The sequence below is a fragment of the Lynx rufus genome, unplaced genomic scaffold (genome assembly GCF_022079265.1).
Source record: "Lynx rufus isolate CCGP_SWC_20201006 ecotype Redwood Valley unplaced genomic scaffold, mLynRuf1.p SCAF_37, whole genome shotgun sequence".
NCBI lineage: Eukaryota > Metazoa > Chordata > Mammalia > Carnivora > Felidae > Lynx > Lynx rufus.
This window is the reverse complement of record NW_025814853.1, coordinates 2,701,896-2,728,575: the sequence shown is the minus strand read 5'-3', so window position 1 is coordinate 2,728,575 and position 26,680 is coordinate 2,701,896. Positions and strand designations below refer to the sequence as shown.

Below are 26,680 nucleotides of genomic sequence, written 5' to 3'. Positions count from 1 at the left end.
GAGGGACCCGGAGCTAGGTCAGGGCGGCTCCGTGGCCTCAGGCCGTGCCCCGCCGGAGACCCGAGCTGCATGGGACCTGTCCAGAGCCCGTCTGGGTGGTGCGGCTGCCCCCCGGGCGCTCGGGGGCCTGGCCACCCCACGGCACCCACCTCCCTGGGGCTCCCACACCTGAGCTGCAGGGTGTCCCCTGGGGAGGGACAACAGCCACCCTGCCTGCCACGCAGATCTGCGCCTTTGCGGGCAGCCCGCACCTGAGGAGGGCCTGGGCCGGACAGCAAGCCTGTCCTCCCTAATTTAGCCCCACTGGCTCCCTCCTGCACCCCTTCCCGTGCTGGCCCCCCGACTTTCCTCTCCCACCCCTCTCCTCAGGGAGTGTTAGGGGCTTCAAAGAGCCGGGAGCATGTGGAAGTGATTAGACCCGAAGAGGAGGCTGGCGGGAGCCCGTGCCCCGCGGCCACTGCGCTCAGACGGGCGGCCAGGCAGCGAACGCCTGGGGCCGCTGGGGTCCTCACAGGAGGGGTGATTAACGGTGTCAGTGAGGTCAAGTCGGCGGCTCAGGGAGGACACCTGTCTGTGCCTCTGTTCACAAGAGGGAGGTCCCGGCAAGCGGCATCCCCCAGGTCCACGCGGGTCCAGACCGGCTGCAGAATCGATGAGCCCAGGGTGGGGAGCTGCAGGCAGGGCGCGGTGGGGTCCCTTTCTGGAGAAAGGACGACAGAAGCACCCCGAGAGAAGCTCACACCTTTATTCCCGCTCAGGGTGGGGAGGGGTCCTGCAGCTGGCAGACAGGGCACCTCCAGGCTGGTGGCTCTCACCTCTTGCCGGCTGCAATGCCAACACCAACGTGACCCGAGGGCCCCGGGTCGGCGGGCAGCCCCTCCCTCCGCTGCACCCTGCCACGGTACCTGGCAGCTTCAGCCACTTGGGCACCTTGCCCAGATCCCTCTTGACCGGCTGGGCCGTCTCGGGGCGGGATTCGGGGAGCCCCACCGCCCCCGCCTCAGCCGTTGGCTCCAAGTCACGGGGTGCAGGGTCAGGGGCTGGCATCGGGGGCGGGGCCCCAGCAGCCCTGGGCATGCACCTGGGGGGCAGGAGGCCGAGATGCAGGAGGGCCGACGCGCTACAGCAGGGACTCGCCCCTCCCCACCGCGGGCACTCACCTGGCCACCAGCAAGTCAGCCGCAGACGGGGAGACGGTGCGTTCCAGCAGCCTGGGCTCCAGGAAGAGGCCTGCGGGACACCCAGCCCACCTCAGGCCATGGAGGGCCCCCCTCCCCCTGCTGCTGCTCTGCTCCGGGAGGGGACGCGGCCTGGGAATAGGGTACTGGGCACACATCTCCCTCCCGGACCTCCTCCCCGCCCACCTGTTGGTTCCTCAGCTCCAAAGTGCACGAGGGCAGCAGGGAAGAGATCTGCCTGCGGGGAGAACAGAAGGGGGCTCGGGGCATCAGGTGGGCACCGTGGGCAGAGGCCGCAGCGGGTGGGCAGGGCGGGCTGCATCCACTTTCGTGGTGGCCTCTTGGGGGCTGCATGGGAAGCTAAGTGGCACACACCGGGCCCAGGGCTCTGCCGACCAGGGCCACGCCCCAGCCAGGTCCCCACCGCAAGCGCAGTCCGCTGCCCTGCTCCCGGGAACTGCCCCCCACCCCGCCCGGCTCTACTGGGTCCCGCTGTGCCACCCCCCACCCCCAGCACGAGCCGGGCTGGCTGTGAGACCACAGGGGTCCCTCCGGGAGCCAGCCCCAACACCAGCAGGACGTTCTCACGGCACATGCATTCGGCATTCCCGATGACCCAGGGGAACAGGCCTAGAAGCCCCCACCCTCAGCGGAGCCTGTAAGAGGCCGACGGGTCAGGGGAGATGAAAACAGATACGCGGGACTGGTGTGGAGGAAGAGAACAGGCAGTGTTGCTCAGAGGACCCAGAGCGCGGGGGTCTGTGCAGCAGCTGGTGGGCTGCCGTCAGGGGGAGGGGGAGCCCCCATACCCGCTGAGCGGGGGCCCCTCAGCCGGCGCAGGCCCAGGCATGGCGAGCGGGGGCTCTTGGAGCCAAGGCGCTTTGGAAGTCCTGGGCGGGGAGGTACCGGGTCAGCTACCTTTGAGTGTCCGCCACCCAGAACCCCAAAGCTCAGGCTCGAGGTCCCTGACTCAGCACCGGGCGGTCACCTGGAAGTGACTGGTGTGGAGCCCTGGCCACAGGGAGGGCACCGCACCGGGGCCCCCACACCCTGCCCTGGGCGTCCAGGAACTGCCTCTCCAGAGTCTCCTCCCACAGGGGGTAGTGGTGCAGGGCTCTCGCTCAGGTGCAGGACAGGGATGGGTCACATAGGCCCTGACGTGCTCCCTGGAGGCAGGGGCTAACCTGAGGTGCAGATTCAGGGCCGCCCACAAAGGGGCCCCACGGTCTACCGCTTCGGTCTCCGTACCCGAGGACCATGGCTGCAAGCCCCAAAGCTGGCCAGAGGGTCCTGGTCCTCAGCCCTCAGTGGAAAGGGCAGCCACAGGTGAGAGCGCCCCCTCTGCTCTCCGGGAGGAAGTTTCAAAGGCCAAGCCTGGGGACGCCGAGACCAAGGCCAAAGACGGGGCTGATGTGAAGGCCCCATCACTCTGTCAGGACACCTGGGGTCACAGGGACAGCCTGTGGGGCTTACAGGGGGCTGCCCCAGGGCCTGGGAGGCACAGAAGCTGGGGGCGGGGGGGGGGGCAGAGACAATAGGGCTCCGAGCTTCCCCAGGAGCCCCAGCCTGACCGGACCCTGACTTGGCTGACCTCCCAGGCACCTGGACCGCTCTCGGCACATTCCCGTTTCACAAGACCCCGCCGGAACCCACCAGGCAGGACAGCCGGGGCCGTGGAGCTGAAAGCCCTGAAGGACCCCTCTCACCCAGCTGGGAGTCCTTCGGGCCCTTGGGGCAACTCCTCCTGAACGCAGCCTCCCTGCCTCCCCGCTCAGCACCCACCAGAAGCATCCCACTCGCTTGCTCGCGTCTCTGTGATCCCAACCAGACAAAGGGTGAAGGGACAGCACAGAAGGCCCCTGTGACCGCCAGGAAGGAGTCTATGCCTCTGTCCAGGCTGAGGTCTACGCAGCTCACGGCAGTCTTCAGGACCGGCTAAGGCTGCTACTCGGGCCCTAAGCGAGGTGGTGGGAGAGACGCCGGGGCCCAGGGCAGCACCAGGACTAAAGGAAGCCCATCTAATGGGCACTGGGGGCGCCTGTGCCTGCCAACCGCAACCCCCCCCCATCCTCCCAGGCCTCGTCCTCAGCCCCACCTCTCCCGGCACTCAGTGTCCTGGCCCAGTGGCCAAAAGGGGCAGCTGGGCCACCGTCCCTCTCACCTACCCCAAGCTGCCACTCTCTGGAGCTTGGGACCGGCCTCCCGGCAGCCTCCCAGGCAGCCAGCAGCCGGAGCACAGCCGTGCCAGGGACATGAAAGCCGGCGGCTTCCGCGCCCACGCCCGCTCACCCACACGAGGGAGGAAGGCTTCCTTCCCCAAGCCCTGCCAGCTCTCTGATGGCGGGCGGGCGGGGACGCCACCCCGCGCGGAGGCCCCCGCAGCTCCAGGCTGAGCTGACAGATGAAAGGAGACAGCTGCTGGTAGCAGGGGGCAGGGTGTCACCAGGAATCAGGCCGCTTGGACAGAACAGACAGCACCCCAGGGCGACTAATCGGGGCGGGGGGGGGGGCGGGACTGGCGTTGGTCCCCCTCCATTCCAAAGCATCTCCTAAATTCAATGTTTATCAACAGGCTGGCCAGCGAGGGAGGGAGGCAAGGTGGGAGGGCGGGTTGGAGGAAGAGGCCCAGTGCCTCTGGGGCTCCCGGGGGCTGAGAAAGGGGAGCTGGGAGGGGGGGGGCACAGCTCCCTGCTCCCGCCTGCCCTGACTTCACCCCGACTCCTTTCCTCGGAGAGCTTCCAGCCCCTGCCCCGCCCTCCTGACAATGGTGGCAGCCCCAGGCAGCAAGCACACCCCCTCGGCCCAACTCAGACCTCTGCAGGGCCTGCCAGCCACTTAACAAGGGCCGGCCTCTGTTACTAATTAAAATATCTGAAAAGACTTTGAAGAGGAAACCATTAGGCCAGAGGGCTGGGGAGGCCCCAGGCTACGCTCCCAGGGGCAAAGGGACGGGACATTCCTCCCGGCTCTGGAAGGCAGCCCAGCAGGGCACAGGATCAACACTCCTCACCTTACCTTCAGGAGCTCTGGGGGCCGTGGGGAGGGTCGGCCGAAGCAGACACCAGCTAGCGGGGAGGGCGCACCACGGCCCTGCCAGCAGAGGCAGGGAAACAGGCCGGGCAGCCGGGTGCCACACTAGCCCCACAGCTGCCACCCCAGGGGACCTGCCACAGGCGGGTGAGGCCCCTGACCCTCCATCCGCCCCCGCCAGCCCCTTCTCACCCAGACCCCGGGGCAGGATGCAGGCGGTCCCGGCTCGGGAAGGCTGGCAGCCAGCCGGGTAGGCCCATCCCCGCCAGGGCAGGAAGCGGGGGAGGCTGGAAAGGCCCGGCACCAGCTTCAGAGGCGCTCGTCTCCCTCTGGTGCCCCCCCCCCCAACGTCTACAGAGCCAGCCCGGCCACACCTGCACCCCTGGCCCCCCGCATCCCCGCCAGGGTGCCAGTACCTGAAAGAGGGTCAGCCTGTGGTCATCCAGGATGGTTTTTGGAGGAGTGATGACTGTGAAAAGATAAGTGTCTGGGCCCAGAGCCACCTCGCCCCCCGCCCATCCCCAGACCCCCACAGGAGGACAGGCCTGAGGGGGAGGGGCAGGCCCCGGGCCCACGGCCTTAGCTGGGGTATCTCCAAGGAGCCCCCTCAGCTTGTAGCCCTCTGCCCGCCTCTCTGCTACTACTACAACCCGGGCAAGGGGCTTGGGGGTGGGTGACCTAGGGCGGGCCCACCTACGAGGAGCCCCAGCCCCACACAACTCCCCGCGAAGCCCAGTGGTCTGACCCCTCCCTACCCAGAGGCCCTTGGGAGGGGAGGTCAGGGAGAGGGGGCAGGGCAGGGGTGCTGAGGGGGCAAAAGCCAACCTCCCCTCGCCTTTCCCCTCTCCTCGGACTCGTCCTCAGACACCAGCGGGGCTTACACGGTAGGCGGGCTACTGCATGACCAGCCCAGCCCACCCCACGATGTTGTTTTCTAGAGGAAAATCTCTCCAAGCCCCAGCTGGGACCGGTCGGGGGTCACCGAGATCCGGACGTTGCCGGGACGTGTCCAGCAGGAGGACTCACACAGATAGAAGGGCAGCTCAGGATTCCCCAGGTGGCTTCTCACGAAGTCCCGCAGATCCCCCACTGGAGGAGGGAGGACGGGATTAAGCCGAGAGGCCCCATGGGACGGGCACGGGCCGCGTTCTGGGACGGGACCAGCCACGTCCCGCTTCTGTGCAGAGCCCCCTACACCCCATGGGACGGGCAGCCCCGGGCAGCTCAGCCGCCTCCACCCCAGGGGTGAAAAGCCAAGCATGGTCCTTCCACGGGACTCTCAGACCCTCAGCCTGGCTAGGCCCCCAGCTTGCTGCGGGAGCATCCCTCCCTTTCCCACTCACCCTGCCCACCACCTAATCCCGAGCTCTGCCCTATGGGGGCCCCGGGTACAAAGGTTTGGTTACACAGCATCCCAGGGACCGTGGGGGCCTGCCTGCCGCCCTCACTGACCTGGGCACAGGTCACCAAGGAGGTCGCTGACCTCATTCAGAACTGGCAGCGTTGCTGCCTTCCTTCCAGGGGAGCCGCAGCTCCAAGCCAGAGACTCCCACGTTAGGGGGGGCGGGGGCCCACCCTTCCTCTGGGTACCCCTCCGTCACACCCGTGCCCTGAACAGGTGGGCGCGCGGGGGCACCACCAGGCTGGCCAGGTGCACATCCGACACGAGCTGGCCCCCCGGCCCCGTGCCCACACCCCCAACACGCTCTGCAAGCTCACAGGCTGCCCCACAGACACAACCAACAACCCGGAAACGCCCGTCTCCCCCAGAGGCCCAGCAGCCGCAGTCCCATGGCCTGGAAGGAAGCCAGGCGGGACTCAGAGGGCCCCCCCCCCTCCCAGACACCCCGGTGGGGCCACTGACCTGTCTCATTAGGGCGGAAAAAGCCCTGCAGGATGTAGCGGTCAGGGAACAGGACCCTCAGGACCACCTGGGCCAGGACAAGGCAACTTGTCAGCAGGAACGGCCAAAGTCCCCATCGGCTGTACCCCGGGCCCACGATGGCCGGTCCCCCAACCCGGGCCAGAAGACACCAGGCCCAGGGCGGGTGGAAGTGCCAGCCAGCACCCGCTCCCGGCTGTCCCCACCATGCTACTGGCCAGGGCTGTGGCCTCAGCTCACTGTACCGCGGGCTGCACACGAGGACTGGTCAAGCCCCACCAAGTGCGTTTGTAAAAACACGTCAGCGTGTTTTCATCACGAACAGGGCTGACTGGTTACGAACCGTGGCCTTGCAAGCCTGCAATGAGGCGGTGACCACAGCCAGCGGCGTGGTCAGACGCCCCCCGAGCCCTTCTACGCACCTTGGGGTACCGCTCCAGCTTCTCCCTCTTCTGAGCCTCCCTGAAAGCCTTGGTCACTAAGGGCGCTTCCTCCAGGCGCTTCCTGCAGGGGGTGGCGAGTCTGCGTGTGAAGGTCGGGGGTCTCCCTGGCCAGCCAGCGAGGAGGACCCACACCCACCACCCCCGGGGCTCTGCGGGACCAGGAGGCGCCGACACAGCTGGGGCACACCCACCGCTCGCTCCTGAGCTGGGCCAGGCGCCTCCTCACGTCGTCCACGGTCACCTCGAAGAACTCATCCGGCAGCTCCGCAGGGCAAGCCTGGAGCAGCTCTCCCAGGTCCGGGTGGCACACCACGGGGTCCCGATCCACCGGCTGGGTGGGCAGAGGGCTCGGCTGCCGCAGGCCCCCAGGAGCCTGGTCTCCTGACTCCGTGGGGCCGGGTCACCCAGGCCCCACAGCTGGAGCCAAGCCCATACCCTCACCGGCCCCACCTGTCAGCCCGTGACCGGGGCCAGGTGTCCAGGACTGGAGACCCTCCTTCCATGCCTCCTGCTCAGGTACACTGACATGGAGACCCCCATTCACCAGCAGGGCACGCGGCCCTGGAGTCTTGGCTCAGCCAGGCCAGGCAGGCACCCTCACTGCCGGGGGGCTTGGGGGTTGGGGTGACAGGCTCCCCTAGTAGCTACTCGGCTCACTTCCCGTCTCTGTGGGAGCCCCAGCACCGAGAGGCCTCGGGAGCTGCCAGTTACCAGGGTCCCCCGAATAGAGAGCAAACTCAGGGAACAGCGCCCCGGGCGAGGCCACATCGGGGGCTCCACAAGAGGGCAGGGGAAGTGACAGCCCCCAAATTGGAGGTTTGGCAAAAACCTGCCAGCCACTGGCCACGTGGCCAGGCTGACCCCCCCCCTCCCCTCCCTAGGGGAGCAGCCCAGCCCACCCTCTGACCACCCTGGGGACGCAGAAAGGGACGGCATCACTCCTAATTGGCAGCAGCGACGATGGAAATTGCGAGGCAGGGCTCGCTTGGCCGGAGGCGCCTCCGGGTGGGTAATTGCCAGTGTGACCCCTCTCGGCGCCAAGGCGGCCTTGGAGCCGGGCTCGACCGAGCCGCGCAGGTCCCAGCCCTCTGGCCCTGCCCCTGTGGGGGAACCTCACCTCTTCTCCACACCCAGGCACGGGCCGGGCAGGCTCTAGGAGCACACCTCCCCAGAGGTCCCTCCTGAGAGCCCTCTACACGGTCCAGCCTGCCCCGAAGGCCAGGCTCACCGCCCGGGGGACGACCACGCTCAGGCCAGTCGAGGTCTAGGGCCGCCCAGCGTCTGGGGACCAGCGCACCTGCTGGGCGTCTCCGGGGCTAACTCCCCAGCCACACGTGAGGACCGTCGGCCCGGGCAGTCTCAGGTCGAGTGCCCAGCGACGCCACGCCTCGTGATACGGCTCTCCCCCGCTGAAGGGGGGGGGGGTGGGCTCTCACCAGGAAGCCCCCCCTGGCCTTGAAGCACCGGGGCAGGGCAGCCAGGCAGGGCTGGCCAGAGCCTGGGTAGCAGGGCCCGTAGGTGGCTGGCTGAGGCCCCCGGGGGGCTGCCCTTCGCAGCCACAGGATCTTGTGCCACTGTGGGCAGTCTTCACCAGAGCTTTTTATAACAAGATGCCAGGCGCCAGGCTGCCCCCCACAGCCACGGCGCCTGCATTCCAGAAGGGCCAAGAGCCGGCCGGGGCGCCTGGGGCAGGGTGTTGGGGGGAGCGGGGGCAGGACGCGGATAGGCCTGAGCCAGGAACCGCCAGTGCACGAGCGCCAGGCCCCCAGGCACTCAAGCACGAAGCCTGCAGGCTAATGAGCAGCTCTAAGGCCACCGTGTCACGGTCTCTCCCTTGGAGGACCCAGCCCTGGGCATGAGTTGGCCCGAGAATCCCGCAGTCCGGGGCACCGAACGGAGTCTGAGCGCTTCCCCTGCGGAAAAGCCGGCCCCAGGGAGCCCTGCCCACTCGGGCCTCCCCTCCTCCAGGCACTTCCGGGGCACAGCCTGGGGCACCCAAAAGGACTGCAGGCCCCCGGCAGTGCCGATGAGCCCAAGGCCCACAGCACGCTCCGCAGACCGCTCCCAGAATGGGGGACACAGACGACACCAGCCACCGGCTTCGTGCCGCTCGGGGCCACTGACTTTCGGTCAGAAAATAAACCTGACAAAATCCCTCTCGGTGCTGGATTTACCCTTGATTCCTTCTCTCCTCCGGCGTCTCACTCTGCTCCGAAAACCTATCTGGTCAAGCAGAAGCCAAAAGCTGGGAACGAGCCACCCAGCAGAGCCTGGGGCCAGACCTCCTGAGTCTCAGGGCGGCCAGCATGTCCTGGCCCAGGAGGCCCTGGCCCGCGAGAACGGACCAAAGTACGATCCCACTGCCAAATGATGGAGGGAGAAGCCGGGGGGCTTCGAATACCTCCCCTTGGCCTTCCCCAGGAGAGCATTTCCCCCGCAGACAGGAGGGGCCGGCGGGGACGGGGAGGCACAGTGGGGCTGGGGAGGCCAGAGCGGGGCGGACTCCAGGCTGAGCCCTCGTCCTGCTCACGGCCGACGCTCGGCCAGCAAGCGACCCTCCTCTGCTGTTCCCTGGTCCCAGCAGTTATACGCACGGCTCCCGTCCGAGGAGGGTTTACGGATGTTTCTAGACAGAGAGTGCAGCTCTGAGATGAGACATCCTCAGGGAGAAAGCGTACGTGGCGACAAGTGTGACGGGGGCTGTGGCCCTCACCTTCAGCACGGGGCGCCAAGCTCCCAGGTGCTGGCTGAGGGCCGTGGGGGCCAGAAGCTGCTGGGGCCACAGGCTCGGGGGCTGAGAACAATGGAGCCCAGAACCTTCTCAGGAACCCTGACAGCTGGCCTTCAGGGCCCGAATCTCCAGGTCAGCTCCAGAGGCTGCGGGGGAGCCATGCAGAGGACAGCGGCTCCAAAGAGCATGACATCACTGGGCCCGGGTCACCCTTGCAGAGGTGCTGGTTGCCCACCTCATGGGCTCAAGGCCTGACCCGTCTTCCTCACCCCTACCCCTTATCCTGGAAGTGCCTGGGGAGGGGCCGGGCAGAACGATGGGGGCACAGCCCGAGGGCCGAGGGTCTGTCCCGAGTGTGCGTGACAGATGGGACAACTGAGGTGCAGGTGTGACCCTGAGGGAGGAGGTGCCGACGCGCCCCAGCCCGGGGCTCTCCTGTCTGGCAAACGCAGGACCCGGCAGGTTCTAGGACTTGGCCTCCACCCAGGGTCCTACAGACAAGACGACGTCCAGAAAAGGACAACGGAGGACAGGTCAGAGAACATAAAGCTGTCCGCACAGCCGCTAACGCTGGCCAGGCGCCCCTGCAGTGGGTGACCGCCCAGCTCCCCGGCCACACGGAAAGCGCCCTGCTTCGCCAGGACGGGTGGAGTGAGGGAGACTGCAGAGGGGGCCGAGGGGGCCTCACCCACCCCCAGCCCCACACCAGGCTCAGCGCGGCAGAAGGCTCAGCGCGGCTGAAGGCCCAGCCCGGCACCAGGCATGGAGGGCCAGGCGGGCCGGGCGCCAGCCTCCAGCAGCTGCCTCCCCGGTGGCAGAGCGGCCACCACGCACACGGGTCCCCTCCTGTCGGAAGTGGCCTTGCCGCGGCTGAGGGTTCATTTTCTTGACAGTAATTTTCCGGGACGCGATGACACACAGAGAAAAAATGTAAAAACTATTTGGGGGTGACCTCAACCCCAGATTTTCCAGCTTTCCCGCGAGGGCTCTTGGTTTTCTCCCCGCTCCCGGCCCAGACTGTCCTCTGACAATGGTCTTTGGTCAGAGGGAATGTGAAGCGTCTCCCCTTGAGGCTTGGAGCTTAAATGAATCCGTACACAGGGCCGCGGGCCAAACCTCCCGAGTTACTCACAGAGCCGGCGCCCTCCGCCCTCCGCAGGGCCGAGCCAGCGCAAGGCCAGGCCTGGTCCCGGCGGGGCTGCTCGAGGGAACCGCCGAGGACACCCGAGGCCGCGGGCAGGCGGTGCCTTCCCCCGGGCCGCCCACCCTGAGCACAAGAAATGGGGGGACGGGCCGAGGCTCCCACACGCTCGTGGCGTGACCAGACGCTCGCCACCGCGAAGGAGGCGCACGAACACCCCACGGTACGGAGATACACAAATGTAAGGTGCGGTGCGGGGTCCCTTCCGCCTCCCAGCTGCCCCTGGGAGGACATGCGGCCCGAGGTCAGCAGGTACAGGGGGGCGGACGCCCACGCGGTGGGGACACACGTGCCACGCCAGAGGACCGGGAACGGTCCCACAGAGAGCGCCCCTCGGGTCCATTCAGGATGGGGGCCTGCCAACGAAGCCCCCCGGCCCATCCACAGAAGGCCACCTGGCCCTGCCGGAGCTCTGGGGACCAGGGCACCCCGTGTACCCATTCCCCGCTACGGTTCGAAGGCCGGCATCTCCCCCCCACATTCAGCTGTGGCAGAGACGGCTGGAGGGCCCTTGGCACCCCTCAAAACCGCCGCAAGACTGGGCCAGCACCTTCCGGGCCGCCGCCCCATCTGCCGACCAACCTCAGCGGCGTTCCCGTTAAGGCCGCCGCTGTGCCTCTGGGGACAGCTGGGCCCCTGGGCTGCTGCCGGAGGCCGGGGCGGCCACAGCACCGAACGCACACGCCGGACGCAGGCTCGAACCGTGCCCTGGACCCACACGCGGGGGACAGTGGGGTGTGCTCAGGGGAGGATGCTAGGAGAGGCGCCCCAGCACGAGAGGAGGGGGGCCTGCTCGGACCCCCAGGCCCTGGCTGGGCTCCTCCCAGCCCCACGTGCTCTCGCTCAACCTGCCCATAAAGCAGGGGGCAGGGCCAGCCAGGGCCAGGGACGGCTGCCTGGAGACGCAGGTAGGAAGCCCCAAGGAGGCACCAAGGAGGCACCAAGGAGACACCAAGGAAGCCCCAGGTCCGCCTCTGAGGGCGGAGAGTCAGGCAAGGGAAGACTGCTGCCAGCCGCCTGCCCTGCCTGGGGCATCGGGGCCTTTGATCAGAGACCCCTGGACGGGCTGGGGGTGGGGGGCGCCTGCTGGGATTGTGGCCCAGCCGCGCACAGGGCTGTGGGGCGGCCTCCTGGGCCGGCAGAAGGACTTCAAAGGACAGGCCAGGGGCCGCCGGGCAGCCCCAGCCTCTCCCCGAGCCCGGCTCTGATGGCCAGTAAAACTACCTTCTAATAATTAATGTTCTGACATCAAAGGCAAGAGCCGCCCGGGTCTGTAAACCATCCCAGTTCTCAGCCGAGGACCTGCCTATATTTTATCCTGTCTCTTCTGACTCTTTATTTAAATCCAAAACCACACACAGGCAAAACATTAATGGAAAACTTGGAAACTCGTTTTGATTACCAAAGCGTACCTTTGAAGTTCCCCCAAAAGTTCTGTTTTGTTCCCTTCTGCCCTCCCCCCCAGGGCTGACGTGGCCGGCCAGCCCTCCGGGTGTGGGGCTGTTAGTGACAGGAGGCACGAGGCGGGCGGGCAAGCCGTGGGGGACGCTCCACAATCAACCAGCTGCTGGGGCCCCCAGATCAAAGGCACACGCTGCTGGCGGCCAGGCGCACCCTGCCTGGGACCTCTCCTGCCTGGGGGCCCCAGGTTCAGTGCTTGGGGGTACACTGGGATCCTGTGCCCAGACAGTCACCCGCTACAGGACAGCATAAGCCAGCACCCGCCCCCTGCCCCCCAGGCGCCCACAGGGCCATGCGCGGCTTCGTAAGGGACCCAGAGAGCCAGGGCGTGCCTGGGCCGAGCCAGCCGTCCACAAGCCCCACTCACCAGTCCTCTGTGACTTCAGGATGGGAGAAAGGGACAGCCCGCCCTGGCCCCAGCGTCCAGCTCCCAAACCCAGAGATCCCCAGGAAGAGCAGGCCCACAGGGAGTCAGAACCCCAGGATGCGCTCACCCCAACCACACGGGTCTGCTTTCGGCCACTGATTCTGGGCCCAAGTCACAAAGGCCAGGAGAGCGGGGACTGCGGATGGGTTTCTAACACAGCCCAAATATCAGCACAAGGGCCAGGGCGGCAGCACCACCACCTCTCCAGGGTGGACGTCCATGAGCCTCGGGACTGGCTCGGCCCCCATCCACTCAGGTGAGCAAGCCCCAGCCTCCCGGCCCTCTGAAAGGACACAGGCTCGATCCTGTGGCCGAGCCGTCCCCTGCCCACGACCCCCACAAGCACAGGTGCCTCTGCCCCTCCGCCCTCCCCAGCTGTGCGGCCTGGAAGAACGACAAGGGCCCCAGAGGAGACAGGAACGCAGGTAGGGGTGCCAGGGCCCCACGATGCCCACGGGATGCTCTGCTTATGAACGACAGACACTACAAACGCTAACCCTCCACTGAAACGCTAACTCCCACCAACAGAGAAGCTAGCAGGGATGCAGAGCACCACAACTAGACGGGTCCCTGCAACGCAAGGATGGCTCGGCGGGGAATCAACCCCAAACCTCGCCAGATGAACGCGCCGGAGGAGGAGGCCCGCCCCGCACACCGGCTAGCAGCAGCAGACCGAGGGGACTACCAGCGCCACAGCCGCCTGCGAGGCGGTACCAGCCAGGGCCCGGGGCCCAGGCACAGGGTGCGGGACGACGGCTCCGAGGCACGCAGGGCGGGAGCGTCGGAAGCCCGCACACGGACAGAGAAGCCACCAGGCAGGTGGGCTCCCCCAGCTGTGACGCGGTCCCAGGGGCACGAGTTGGTCCAAACCCACCAGACCGAACATCTAAAACGGGCCCTCGGCGCAACTGATTTGAGGCCAAACAGAACCCGAACCACGGCTTCCCAGGAGAGCCGACCACGCGCCGTCCTGCCCGCCGGCCGTGGCCTGGGGCTCCTTACCGGCTCCGGCTCTGACCCGGGCTCCTGGCCAGGCCTCGACTTCTTCGGCTTGGAGGGGCCTCCCGGGCTGGAGAAGGACTTCGGCGGTTTGGCTGAAGGCGACGTCAGAGACCTGGCAGACCCGGACGAGCCCCCCAGTCGCTGTCCCCCACCTGAGAAAGGAACAAAGGGGGCGGGGGCAGGCTCCTTCGAGATCTGCTTCGCTGGAGCGTCCACGCGGCTGGCCCCCGAGGTGCCCACTTCATCCTGATGGCTCACGTCACCCTGGCTGAGCCCCACCGAATTCAGCGGGAGTAGAGGGCCGCCAGTGGCCTGGTCGGCCGACAGGGAGGGGGCCGGGCTCCCTGGGGTCTTGGTCCGGGAGACCCCAGGCTCCTGATTGCGTCGCTTCATGGCGAACCTGGGGGCGCAGACCCGGAAAGCAAGTGAAACGCCACACGGAGCCCTCCCTTTCCTGGGGCTCACGGCCCTGAGGGAGGTCCTCGGGCAAGGACCAAACCGGTTTCAGCGCCTTCCGCAGCTCCCACCCGGCTCGCCGTCCAGGGGCCACCACGCTGGCCGTACACAGCGACAAGCCACTCCCCGTGGCACCAAGCCCCCCAGGTCCCCGGGCAGGACGAGCCAGCAGGCAGTGGCCTCAGATCAAGGGGAGAGGACCAAGGTGGGGCACATCTTCTCTTTCACTTTTCCACCTTTTCTTTCAGACCCCACTCTCTTCACTGAACAAGACGGGAGGGCTCCCCCACCTGATGATGGCGCTGCCCCCGGTGAGACCTAGAGACTTGAGCGTCGTGCTCTGCAAGGAGGCTCTGCCGGTCACCTGTGAGGGGGAAGCAGGACTCGCTGACGGTGCTCACCCACCTGGCCGCCCAGACACGGGCACCGTGAGCCCCACCCGCCAAGCCCTCCTCACGCCAGCTCCCTCGGCCTGAGTGCAGGCACCACGGGGGCCCCCAGCCAGACACCTGAGCACATGCTCACCGGTCCGCGGCCTGGGTGGGCAGGCTCAGGCCGGAGTCAGCCACATCCGGCCCGCCGACCCCCTCCGTGGGCTGCCCCGACCACGACGGCCTCAACCCAGGCCCAGGTGCCCAGGGCCCCGTGGTCTGTCTCCTCTAGGGGAGGATGGGTCCCACCAGGTCCCTCCCACTAACAGCCCTGGGACCCCCGCCCTTCACGGCCCTGCGTCAGGGGACCTCGAACTGGGATAAATAAACCCCAGCATCCTCCCGGGGCCCCTTGGGGACAGCGGCCACCCCGGGCCAGAAAAGGGCACTTGGCCAGGCTCAAAACAAAAAGCCCCTGTGAGGCAGGGGACTAAGCAGCAGGAGGGTGCCCCCGTCTCGGACGGGCGGGTGGGGACGGGCAGGGCCCCGGAGCCGGGCTACGCCCGCACTATGCTGCCCTCGGTTTTGAAAAAGATCAAAACACGGAGCAAAGCAAATATTTATTAAAATGAAACCACTTTTGTGACTCTCGGGCTTTGAGAAACGCCGAGAAAACAAACAGGGCGTTGAGGAGGCTTGGGGAGCAGCCCGGGCGGCCCGTGGTTAGTGCCAGCGGAGCCGGCACTCCGCTTTTTTCCATGGAACACATCACGCTTTCAGAGGCCGTCCCCCCGCTTGCTGCTTTGAAGGCGGGTCTGAGAGAGTGAATTTTCCAGATTGGAAAGTGGGGCCGGGCCCGTGTGGTGACTTGGGGCCGGGCGGGTGGGGCCGGGCCGCTCACCTACCTCGTCCCGCATGTACACACAGACCGGGCTCGCCTCGCTCGGCTGCTCCAGGCACTCCCTGCGGGGCGGGGGGGGGCAACGGAGACGTCACAGGCCAGCCGCAGGCACACCCGGTGCCCTCAGACGGCGCCCCCTGGGCACCCGGGCAGGACCCCGGGGCCGGGCCCACCCTGGCCGCCTCGGGGCCACCAGGAGGCGGCGGCCAGCGCCTGGCGGGGAGCCACCGGCCCAAAGGGCGTGGGGGTGTTTCCCAGCCTCGCAGCCCAGAGCAGCACCAGCCACCTCCCAGACAAGCCTCGGATCACGGTCAGCTGAGCAGGTCAACGACGAGAAAGGATCCCGGAGCCCTGGGAAGCCATCCTCTAAGAGGACTGCTGACCCCAGAGCCCCAGGAGCAGCTCAGGGCCTGCACCCACTAAGTGGACTCCAAGGAGAGAGGCCAGGCCCCCGAGGCCCTGAGCAAAGGCACGCTGCCCCCTCTGCCCAGACCCCCGGGGCAAGCGTGACCTCGGGCCGTGAGGCAGGAGGACAGGGAGGGGCCTCCCTGTGGAGCACACCCACTGGCCGCAGCCCAGCGGTCACACCGCACAGGGCTGGGCTCACAACAGCCACTGAAACCACAGTCACCAAAAAGCTGTGAAGGTGAAGACCAGGGCAGGGCACGGGTGCTGGCGCACAGGGCGATACAGGCGCCCCAGCCGCCGTCACACGCACAGGCTGGGCCAGGGCAACGCAGGGGCAAAGGCACCAGGTGTCCCCACCCCTCACCGCCGTCCTCCAGGTTGCCATGCCACCCTCCCCTCCGTCCTCCCTCCTCTCCTCGAGGCCGTGCGCACCGGTAAGATGGCAGCGGGCACCCACCTGCACCAGACCGAGCCACTGACGTAAACGGGACCCGCACACGGGAGGGAACAGGCCCCAGGAAGCACAGCTGCGCGCGCTCACAGGACAGCAGGACGCACACATGCTGCCCCCACCCCCCCCACGCACCTGTGCACCACCACCTGTGCTAGGGGCCCTGTGCTGACCGTGGAGGTCAGGGGGCAGGCGGGCAGGCTGAGGCCTGGCTTTGGAGCCCTCCCACTGCAGGCGGCAGAGCGTGTCTCCTACACGTCACTGAAATGAGTCCTCACAGACACCCACTGGAGCCCACGCCTGCGGTGTCCTGTCCAGGCCCTCTCCCATGGGAAGGGCGAGTCGGAGGGGCAGGGCCCGCCAGAGCGGGAGGCCTGGGGTGACGTCAGGCCAGGCTGCGCGGCCCTACCAGGGCTCAGGGCTTCACGTGCAGGCTCGGCCGAGACGGCTCGGCAGCTGAGCTGGTGACCACAAGCAGCAGGGCCTCCAGCCGCACACGGACACTCTGAGCGCAAGGCTGCCTAGGCCCGTCCCCAAGACCCGTGATCCCATCCTCTGGGTGGGTTTTTTCTCTGTTCCTCCTGTTTGCTTTCCTCTGCCTGTTGCCCAGAGCTGGGACCCACAGTCCAGAGCTAGATGTTGGGACCCCTGGAGGAGTCCCTGCCCAAGCCTGACCAGCCCTCCCAACGTCCCCAAAGGAAGGTGGGAGGCCCATTAGCCCCCACGGAGCTCACCCGTGCTCTCCCCACACCCACGGCTGTGAAGAAGCCGGTCCCCAGAGGAGGCTGCCAGCCTCAACCAGAGCCACGCAGGAGGCTGGCCACAAAAGGTGTAATCTCACGTGCACAGCAGGGCCGGGGAGCACCCCTACAGACCTGGGACTGGCCCAAGACTCAGTGAGCCCAGGCCTCAGAAAAATACAGGACCCCAAAAGTGTCGGTGACGTCCCCCGGCCAGCTCACGCGCTTTTCTTACTGAAGACAAGACAGAGAAAGTGAAGGGACCTCAGCCAAGGACGGTGCGTTCCAGCAAACCAGATCCCAGGGCCAGCAAGGGCGAGTGGGCACATGGGGTCCCGGACCACCTGGACTCAGAAAACTGGCCACACGCTGGCTGGGCCGACGCCCACCAGGTCCGAGTGGGCCCTCGCTGCTCCTTCAGGAGCCCTGACCAGGCATGCCGTCTCCAGGACCTTCCTCTGGCACCTGACGTCCTGGTGGGGACGGATGAGCGGAGCGGAACAGGAACGGTGCCCGGGGAAGGCCTGCTCATCTCTGTGCCCTCAAGGCCCCTGGACATCAAACGCCAGCCCGGCTTTGATGTGCAGCTCCTCCAGAGGGATCGGATTCCCATTCCCGTGTGGGGATCTGACGGAGAGGCCAGTAGACGTGCCAGGGGAGGGGTGCCGCGACGGCTTCCAGACCCCCCGGGGCCAATGAGCGGGGCTCTCCCTCCAGAACAGCAGGCGGGGGGGGGGGGGGTTGTTCCAGAGCAGCAGACCTCGGCAGCCCCAGGACTCTCTTGGAGGGAGCTGGGCCCCCGACCCAGGCAGCACTGTCATTCAAGGCCGGGCGTCACACAGACCTTCCGCGGATGCCCGCCCGCCCCTCCTTGCACATCGCCTCGGTCGGCAGGACGGCTCTAGCCCCGCGGAAGATCTGCAAAGCCGCTCCCGCTTGGGCCACGGGCCGGCAGGGAGGGCCGGGCGGGGCAGAGACACCGTTGCTACTGGCTTCACTCGCCACAAACATGCTGTCCCCACGGACATGGGATGTCTGTCCACCCAGGGCCAGCTCCTGGCAGGACGCCATGCGGGAGGCAAGCCAGACATCCGGACCCTTCTATTTACATCACCTATTTGGGACTGACAGAGCTGTGACTTCAGACTCGGCTGCCACGAGGAGGCAAGGCCACATCCCGAGGGGCCGGGCCACTCGTATCCCAACACGGAGATGAGGTCAGGGCCGCAGGGAGCCGCGGGGCCCCCTCCTCCAGGGCAGACCGAGCAGGGTCAGTTTCAAGAGGGAAGTTTCCTTTTCTTCCCAACGAAAGATGGGGGACGGTGCCCCAGAGCTCTGAACGAACACCCCGGCATCCACACCTCTGGCCGCCCGCAAGCTCTGGGGCGTGGCTCATGCACCCCCTCAGTGTGACCGCAGGCTGGTCCCCAAACTCGCGGGCAGCCCCTCTCGAGGATGTTCGAGGCCCTGCTGCTTTGACCAGTCAGACGCAGCACAGAGACAGAGCCACGGACTGGAGCAGGGGACACGGGGCACCAGGACAGAGCCCCTCTCCTGGCGACCCTCCCTGCAGCACGTGCCCAAGGAGGAGGTGGGGGGAGGGCCGGTCAGGCCAAGCAGAGGTGGCGGCGGCGACCAGGCCCATGTGGGCACTGAGCACGGACATGGCCGCAGCCGTAGGAAGGCCGGTCCAAGTGTGAGACGCGCCAGATGTCAAAGTTCTCCATCCAACAAAGAATGTAAAAATGTCTCATTTTCCCGTTAATCACATGTTCAAAGCACAGTACTTTGGGCACACTGGGTCAAGTCCGCCATAATCCTGAAATTAATTTCACCTGTTCTTTTGATGTGGCTACCAGAAAAGTCTGAATTACCTCTGCAGCCCACACGTGTGGCACATGTGGCACGTCCCGTGGCCGGTTAGGTGATCCAGATGCCGGCGGTCAGGGCAGAGCCACCGTCCACAGGAGCCACGACCTGACCCACAGTGGACCCAGGACGCGCACTCACCTGACGGCTCCCTGCCAAGCCTGTCGCTCAGAGGCTTACCTCCTCCTGAAAAACCCGCTTCCCGCTCATCCTGTCCCGTGAAGACTTGGAATTCCCAGAGCTGCCTGCCCCCCCCGCCCCCGCCAGCACGGGAGCTGCCGTGAGTCCTGGCGCGTCGTCCCCGCTGCGCGAGGATCCATCCCGGGACCACGCACACGTCCGCACCAGCGGTGTCCCACAGCGGCAGGCGCAGCCCCTGCAAGGCCCTAGCTCGGCCCCACCAAGCCCCGCGAATCAGGCATGGGGCCGTGACTGTGGCCACAGATGCCACCTGCCCTCCCTTCTGTGGACCCTGCTCCGTGGTCAGTGGCGCCAGCTTCCCAGGAAAGCGCGAGCGGAGAAGCGCCCGCCCTGCCTGGAGCCGGTGGGACACAGATGGGGCAGCAGCCGCACGGCTGGGGCAAGGGTGCCGGGAGGAAACTTCTAGAGATGTTACGGTACCTTCGTAAGCAGCACGTAGAGGAGGCAAACTGCTCTGCTCCCACTCACACACTTTCACGGACACCCCGCGGCCAACTGGAGCGACCTGAGGGGCCCAGCTCCTCCTGACGCCACCCAGCTTCTCCCAAGAGCGGTCTCCACTCCCCTGTTCCGCTCCTCACACTCCATCAACAGCTGACCCCACCGGCCGGTGCTGAAAGGCCAGTCCCAGAGCCCTCGGCACCCTCCACCGGTACCCTGTCTAGTTCCAGCCACCACCGGCCGGGGGACCAGAGCCTACGCATTGCCGCAGGGGACAGAATCCGTCACAGGGGACTGGGGTCTTTTGGAAACACCGGTTTCCAGGTTTCCGACGCCGTTCGGTTTTATTTGCACGTAAGTACTGCAGTCTCCTCTGGAGGCAGGTCCTCACGGCAGGGCGACCCGGCTGCCCAACTCTGAGCTACTCCTCGCCGCCAGCCCCAGCCTCGAGGGCAGGGAGCCAGTGCGTCCCTCCGTCAGGCGGGACTCTTGGCGCACGTGTCCAGCTCCTGCCGGGTGGACCCTGCCTGCCCTTCGGTGCGGTGGCCTCGGCAGCGTCCTCAGAGCACGTGCAAAGGGAGACCGTGCGACCTTTCAGGCCTAGACACCGCTTGGTTCCATCCACGCCTCTGATGTTCTGACAGATAATTCTAGGATAAACACTTTTCCTGCAGCAGGTGAAGGCACCGGTCAGCTGCCCTCCCGGTGGTGCTGCCGGGAGCCTGGGGCCTTTCCGCGGGCCTGCGGTGTCCCTTCGTCCGGCTCCAGTGCTCACAGCGGTGCACCGCAGTCTGGAAATGCAGCGTCCGGTCCTGGCACCGTTTTCCACTGCACTGCCACAATCCCCCCTCCCCCCCACCCCGCCTCCCTCTTCCCTTTCCCAGAGCCAGCTGCCTGGGCCCCAGATCTACCTCTGCCTGTCCCATCCTGACGCTCAGCCGCCTGGCTCTGTCTCTTCCTCCCGCAGAGGAGGTGAGCTCCCTCCCGAGCCTCGGCCAAAACGGCCAGGACCCTGTACGCTCAATTCCAGGGGTGGCCGCCGATCAGCCCCGCCCCAGTGAGCCTCAGGCAACTGAGTAGGATGGTGGGTCCTCAGACCCACGAGCTTCCTCACGCGCAACAAGGATTGTGGCCGCTTGAGCCACGGTTGCGGCTGACCCATACGCCTCCCTACCTGCTTCCAAGGGCTCCTCCTGGTCTCTGCACTTGCCTGTTCAACCGCACCCAGCTCTCGTTCCACCTGCCTCTCCGTCCTGAGAACGCGAACAGAGGCTGTCACTCTGTCCCCGCAGTTCACGGTCTCCTCCTCATACGCCAGAGGCTTGCTCAGACATCTGGGCTCCGAGGGGCAGTGCAGTCGGCTGTCAGTGCCCAGGCAGTGATCCGGGGAGCCACCCACACCCCCTACAGTGGGAGCTGCGAGTGTTCAGGGGGGTCATGCTCCTGCAACAGCCCGAACAGTGAGGGCACCCCCGTCCAGAGAGCCCTGAGGCTCCACACCCGGGACCACCTCCAGGGCCAGCAGCATAAAGCGGAAGGCAGCTAAGGCCCCATGGCTCCTTACACCTCATCTTCCACCTGCCTTCCCACTCTAGCCTCCTTGCCCAGCCATCGTCCGCCTCACCCATGACCCAGTGCTGCCATCGCCCGGGCTCTGAGTAATACCTCTGTAAAATCCTCTCCTATCGTTTCAGTTGCCTTTGGGGAGGGAGAATGACACCTGTATTCCAGGAATTCTTCCTGTTCCTTGTTCCTGCCACAGGGCCTTTGCACTTAATGCCCCCTAGACCCAGAGGGCTCCCTCCAAGATCCTGGTACAGCTGCTCCTGAGACCTCCCCCGCCACCCAGAAAATGCTGCCCCACCACGTCCCAAGGTGCCCTGCCTCCTCCTTTGCGAAGTCTTCCCGTGGCTCTGCAGGACTGCCTGTTAGCTCCTCACAGAGCTCAGCTCTGCGAGGCCAGGCCCCAGCTCCCTGCTTCAGCCCCGCCCGGCCTGAGCCGGACGAATGAAAGGACAAAGGAGAGACAGATGCGGAGGCCTCATCTTCCCAGCAGCACGGAGCAGCAGCAGAGAGGGCAGGTGCCGGCGGCACAGGGCTCTGAGCTGCAGAAGCACCCCCGCCCCCTTGGGAAAGCAAGACGGCAGGCGCCACGGGTGGCACAGTGAGGCGGCCCGCGGACTGCCGTCGGGCGTGCCACGTGCCTCTACTACCAAAGACCCCCGAGCAGGGGCTCCCCAGGAGCGCCCGCGGAGGACGTTGAGGCTGGCTGGAGGGGAGGCAGGCCCGGCCGCAGGGGCCCAGGCCCGTAGGAGCGGAGGGGAGCCCCCTGCTCTCGGCACAGCCGCCCCCACGGCCCCGTGGGAAGAAGGTCTGACACAGGAGACACGGGAAGAGGAAGCCCGCACGGGACGACGCCGGCGGGGAGCAGGAGTCGGGTGCGGTGACGGCAGGGGCGGCAGGCACTGCAGTCAGACTAGATGGGCTTTCCTAGGCGACCCCGTCCCCGTGCGGGCCCAGAGTCCCCTCTGCCGCACAGACAAACCTCGGGGCCAGGCCCCGCTCTCCCGTCCTCACACCGCCCCTGACGGCAAGCAACTTGTCCGGGGCCACACAGTGACCACTGCGCCCTCCCACGGTCCCTTCTATGCCGCGGGCCAAGACCTTCAAAAGAGCACAAGGACTTCCATGCCAAAATGAAAGACACAAAAGTAAAACGCTACCACGTTGACGCATTCAGGACTGAGATTTAAACCGTTAATCACCAGATGGAAACTGACACCTGTCAAGTATCATTAACGGTTTCTTTTCAAACGTGACCCATTTTCCTAAGGAAGTTTTATACCTAAAGCCTCTGTCCACCGAGGAGCCCAGAGGCTCCCTGTTCCCCTCACCGCTCACCAAGCCCCCCACAAGGACAGAAGCATGGCTTTGTCTTCCGGGAGGGCAAGGCGCCACCGTCACGACAGGAAGCCCAGGAAAAAGGATGAGCTGTGGCGCCCAGCACCTGCTGGGGGCCGCTGATGAAGGCGGCCCCCTTATCTCAAACCCGTCCTCTCAGCAAGATCGGAGAGCCCTAAAGGCACACCCTCCGGCCGCGGCGAACCTCGAGCTGTGGCTCCAGACCAGCCCCGCCGACCCAGAAGCAGCCTCGCCATAGAGGGCAGAGCCCAGAAGCTGCTCGCTGACGCTCACCTGGTCTGTGCAAAATGGTTGAGAAGCTCCCAGAGCGTCTGGCCTGAACAGAAAGTGTCTTGCAACCTGGAGCCATCGTCCAGCTGCAGAGCGATGCGAACCTGAGGGGTGCAGATTGGGAAACCGAGTCAGGGAGAGAAGCAGCCGCCCAGGGCACAGGTCAGAGAGCACACGCCTCTCTTTCGGGGCCCTGGGATCCCGTGGGCGGCAGGACGCGGACTCCTGGGGGTAAGGAAGCGCTGTTCCCCCCCGCACACCCCACACACGTTCGTCGCTGTGTCTTCAGTCGTCACAGTTTGGGTTAACTTGTTCCGCAGAGACAAACGACAGGCGTGTTACGTCTTCTGAGCGTTTTTCACAAACGAACACACTGTTCTTGAAGCTCCGTGTGTAACAACTGTTGTGCCGAGTGGGGACGTCAGTCTACAGCCCCAGAAGACACTCCTTTCGGGTCCTTCCGCTGAGTGACACACACACCGGAGGACGCGTGCGCAGAGCCGGGGCGAGCATGTGTCCCTACGCCCACGAGCACCTCCGAGGCCCGTCTGTCACGGTGAGTGCTGGGTGCCCAGGCCTGCTTCCCTGCCACTTTGGCCAAGACACTCTTTTCTTCAAGCGCGCCTTTGCATGGAGTCCCGGTAACAGAGGACGAGCCGCTCTGTGTGAAAGCGCGAGAGAAGCTCCCTACCACCCCCGGCAGCCCCAAGGAATCCCCAAGGGAAGTCAGGGTTCCTTCCACGTGAAAAGAGGGGTGTTGGGGCCGGTCCCCGCCGCCCGACTCCTGATGGGCTCCGGAGTGCTAACTGATGTCCGCAGGCCCGAGCCGCCTTGTCTCTCGACAGGGATGAACCACCTCCCCTGCGGTGTCTGGGGGCTTGCAGAGATACACCAGCACTGTGGTTATTGTTTCCACCCACGGTGACTGTGCTGTCTTCTGCTCAATCTCTAGGTCCTGAGTAATTGATCTGGTAGGAAGCAGGAGGCCACAGTCCAAGACTCGGGCTGCGGTCCCAGCAAGGCCTGTGAGGAGGCCCAGGGTGAAGCCTGAGCCCCTGGGCCACGTGTGCTCCCGCCAGAAGCGAGGCTGCACCACGTCCACAGGAAACCGCAGGCTCCAAGGTGCTTGGCTGACAGCACAGGTAGCCCCCCCCCCCAAAGATCAATTCAGAGCAGAGACCGAAAGACTCGTTTCCAATCGACCACCGACCCTGAGAAAGTGGTGAGGGTGTGAGGACACGAGCCTCGCCCGGCACATCCCTCCATTCGCCGCCCCCTCCCCCAATCACTGCAACAGCTCGTCCCACCCGTTCAGCCTGCTACAGCATCCTGTCGTCCCAACAGCCCGGACTCGAAAGCCACAGGCAGCGCTGCCGGGCCCCTCCAGGGGAGCCACCTACCATGTTCTCGGGCCCCTCGCGGCTCCGGGAGACAGGCACCATCTCCAGCTTGGCGTTATTGGGCAGGTTGGCAAATCTCCACTGGAGAGAGAGGTCAAGAACATTCCTCTGAAACCTGCAAAACAGGCCACAGCTCACGGGCTGCCCTGCAGATCCTAATACAGCCCAGCTTGCACACAGTGCCCAGCACAGCCCTGCTGGGAGCAGGGACTAAGCCGAGCGGTGTTCGCGTCCACGTGGCGATTCCCCAGCCAGTGCCCCCAAGGCTGCAGGAACAAGGTACAGCCTGCCAGCTTGCAGAGACAGAGTGGACGCCTGTCTGCAGCGGATCTTTCAAAGGAAAGGAAAAGTAGACACTGACTCAGCTTTGAGCTAACAAGGACAGAGCAAGAGGGAGAAACCAGAAATGGGTCACCCTCGTGGACAGACCAGGGGGCGCCCCAGCCCCCTCCCCAGGCATGAAGCAGCAGCAGGCCCAGAAGATGCAGAAAATAAAAACGCACCCCGGAGCTACTGAGGGGTGTATGTGCCTAGCTCTGCTCGGGAAAGTTCTAACCTGCTTCGGGCAGGTCGGGGAAACCAGAAAGAGCTCGAAGCTCTGTGAGTGGATGCCAGGGCACAGCCCGGAGCCTGGAGCGGGGCCCTGGGATTCTCAGTGGCAGCACAGGCTCTCCTCTGTCCGAGGTGAGGACAGCCACACCAAGACAAGTCACTAAGGGGAGAAGTTCCTCAGGTGGGACAGAAACCCACAGGCCACCAAGGAAGGGTGCTGATTCCTTTGTTGTTTTAGACCACTTGAGGGGCGCCTGGGTGGCTCGGTCGGTTAAGCGGCCGACTTCGGCTCAAGTCAGGATCTCGCGGTCCGTGAGTTCAAGCCCCGCGTCGGGCTCTGGCTGACAGCTCGGAGCCTGGAGCCTGTTTCAGATTCTGTGTCTCCCTCTCTCTGACCCTCCCCCGTTCATGCTCTGTCTCTCTCTGTCTCAAAAATAAATAAACGTTAAAAAAAAAATTTTTTTTAATAAAAAAAAAAAATAGACCACTTGAGGACGTGCCAAGAGCCCTCTGCTTAGAAACACGCCCGCACACTAAGACCCAGGCATGCAACTCCAGGGCACCGCGAGGCCGCCAGAATCCACAGTTGTTTGCGGGGGAAAGTTTGCAGGTTTGCCCACATCTGCACCACCACTTCCTCTTCCCTCAGAGCCCCACCAAGAACAGATACAAACAAACACAGGGAAACCCTCCGCAGAGACCCCTAAAAAGACACATCCACATCCTAACCCCCAAAACCCATGAATGGGACCTTACTTGGAAATAGGAACTTTGCAGATAAAACTGAGTTAGGGATCTCGAGATGAGGTCATCCTGGATTTGGGTGGGCCCTAAATCCAATGACAAGTGTCCTTATAAGAGACAGAAAAGGAAAAGACACACGACACACAGGGAGAAGGCCACGTGAGGAGGAGGAAGAGGCCGAGTGCAGCCACAAACCAGGGAGCAGCTGGAGGCCCCGGAAGCTGGGACAGGCAAGGAAGCTGCTCTCTTAGAGCCTCAGAGGGAGTGTGGCCCTGCCCCACACCTGGACTTGGGGTTTCTGTGAGACAGTAGGTTTCTGCTGGTTTACGCCCCCAGGCAGGGTCCTGGGAGGGGCGGATGGCCCGGACAGACCAGGACCGGACCCTAGCACACTCACTTCAGATCGTACTCGCTGGGGTTGAAGTTCTGCCGCTGGCATGTGTCCTCCAGAACCTAGGAGTCAGACGACAGGACTGTGAGCCACTGGGTCTGGCCTGGTGACTTGGTCGGCAGGCACAGAGTCCAACTCTTGATTAACTGGCTTCCAGGCCAAGCCTAGTACAAACCACATGAGGGACTGTCCACTCAACGGATCCACACGCCTCACCTGCAACCCGTGTTCACTCTCGCTCTCCTCACTGGGCCTGCCTTGTCACCCAGCTCCCGGGACAGCCTCCACCCTGGGTCTCCAACAGCCCACCGTCACAGACCTTTCCCTCGGCACTTTGGGACACTCGCCCCACGCAGAGAGAGTAAAGTTCAAATTTGGGCCCCACTGCCTGCAGTGCTTCACCGTCCTCTCCATGAGCCACCCGCACACACGGCCAGCGCAGGTGGGTCTTGGGGCGCCCGTCTGGCCCGGGAGATCCCCGCTTCCGGGCCCGGCAGACACACTGAGTTATTCGGGTCGGCTCAGACCGCCACCGCCCCACAATGGGGGCTCCTCCCGGCAGACCGTTGGGCGAGCACTGGCCCCCGAACCGCGGGGCCCGATAAGCCTTTTTAACGCAACAGCTGCCCCGGAGGGAAGTGCAGCGAGTGACTCAGCAAATCAGTTTCCAGACGCCACGGCCGCACATCCAATGCACGTCCACCTGGCCGGAGGACGCCCCAGGATGGGGACACGGCTCGAGGCTCTGCGGCGGACTCGGAGGGGTGGAAGGACGTGCCTCCCCCCGACTCCAGCCAGCCAGACCCCGGCCCCCGCTGGGACCCGCGGAGTCCCGGAGGCAGGAGCCCGGGGCTGAAGGGGGCGGGCCCGCCGCGCCAGGAGGAAGCTCATTGGCCCCCGAAGGCCCCGCCCCCGCAGGCCCCGCCCCGGCAGCGCTCCAGAGCCAACCGCAGGAGCGGACCCGGCGCCGCGCCCCCGCCGCCCGCCGCCACCGCCCGCCGCCGCCGCCGCCGCAGCCGCCGCCGCCGCACCTGCAGCAGCACGGTGCTCGGCGTCACCTTCACCGTGTGGCGCCGCCCGTTCGGAGCCAGCACCGACACCGCGGAGCCCCCGCCGCCTGCTGGGGCCGCCATCTTCCGCTCACGTGATCCGCCGCCGCCGGCTCGGCGTCAAACCACTTTATCTCCAACAGCCCGGACGCAGAGCCA

The 26,680-nt window shown here is 65.7% G+C and overlaps 1 protein-coding gene across 6 annotated transcripts; it reads right to left on the bottom strand.

Annotated features, from left to right (window-relative positions):
* Positions 1–731: 731 nt before the first annotated feature.
* ASPSCR1 (ASPSCR1 tether for SLC2A4, UBX domain containing) lies at positions 732–26,680 on the bottom strand. 6 transcript variants are annotated; one of them, XM_047093985.1, is made up of 17 exons: positions 26,504–26,680; positions 25,479–25,534; positions 23,786–23,900; positions 22,389–22,489; positions 15,088–15,145; positions 14,102–14,175; positions 13,356–13,755; positions 6,725–6,864; positions 6,513–6,594; positions 6,073–6,139; positions 5,235–5,297; positions 4,625–4,677; positions 4,401–4,495; positions 1,365–1,416; positions 1,161–1,230; positions 906–1,081; positions 732–825 (listed from the first exon to the last, which is right to left on the bottom strand). In XM_047093985.1, the coding sequence occupies exons 1-16, from the start codon at positions 26,603–26,605 to the stop codon at positions 915–917; spliced, it is 1,695 nt and encodes a 564-aa protein (XP_046949941.1). In that variant the 5' UTR covers positions 26,606–26,680; the 3' UTR covers positions 732–825; positions 906–914. The 6 variants fall into 6 exon arrangements, with proteins under 6 accessions (XP_046949941.1, XP_046949945.1, XP_046949944.1 ...); XM_047093989.1 differs by lacking the exon at positions 26,504–26,680 and adding an exon at positions 25,792–26,272; XM_047093988.1 differs by lacking the exon at positions 26,504–26,680 and adding an exon at positions 25,689–25,784.

Excerpts from the sequence above, each read along its gene's own strand:
- ASPSCR1 (XM_047093985.1), bottom strand. The coding sequence starts at position 26,605 with ATGGCGGCCCCAGCAGGCGGCGGGGGCTCCGCGGTGTCGGTGCTGGCT. Across the intron at positions 15,146-22,388 it reads AACCATTTTGCACAGACCAG|GGAGTGCCTGGAGCAGCCGA; the intron begins GTGAGCGTCAGC and ends CCCGCCCCGCAG. Across the intron at positions 6,595-6,724 it reads GCCCAGCTCAGGAGCGAGCG|GAAGCGCCTGGAGGAAGCGC; the intron begins GTGGGTGTGCCC and ends CACCCCCTGCAG.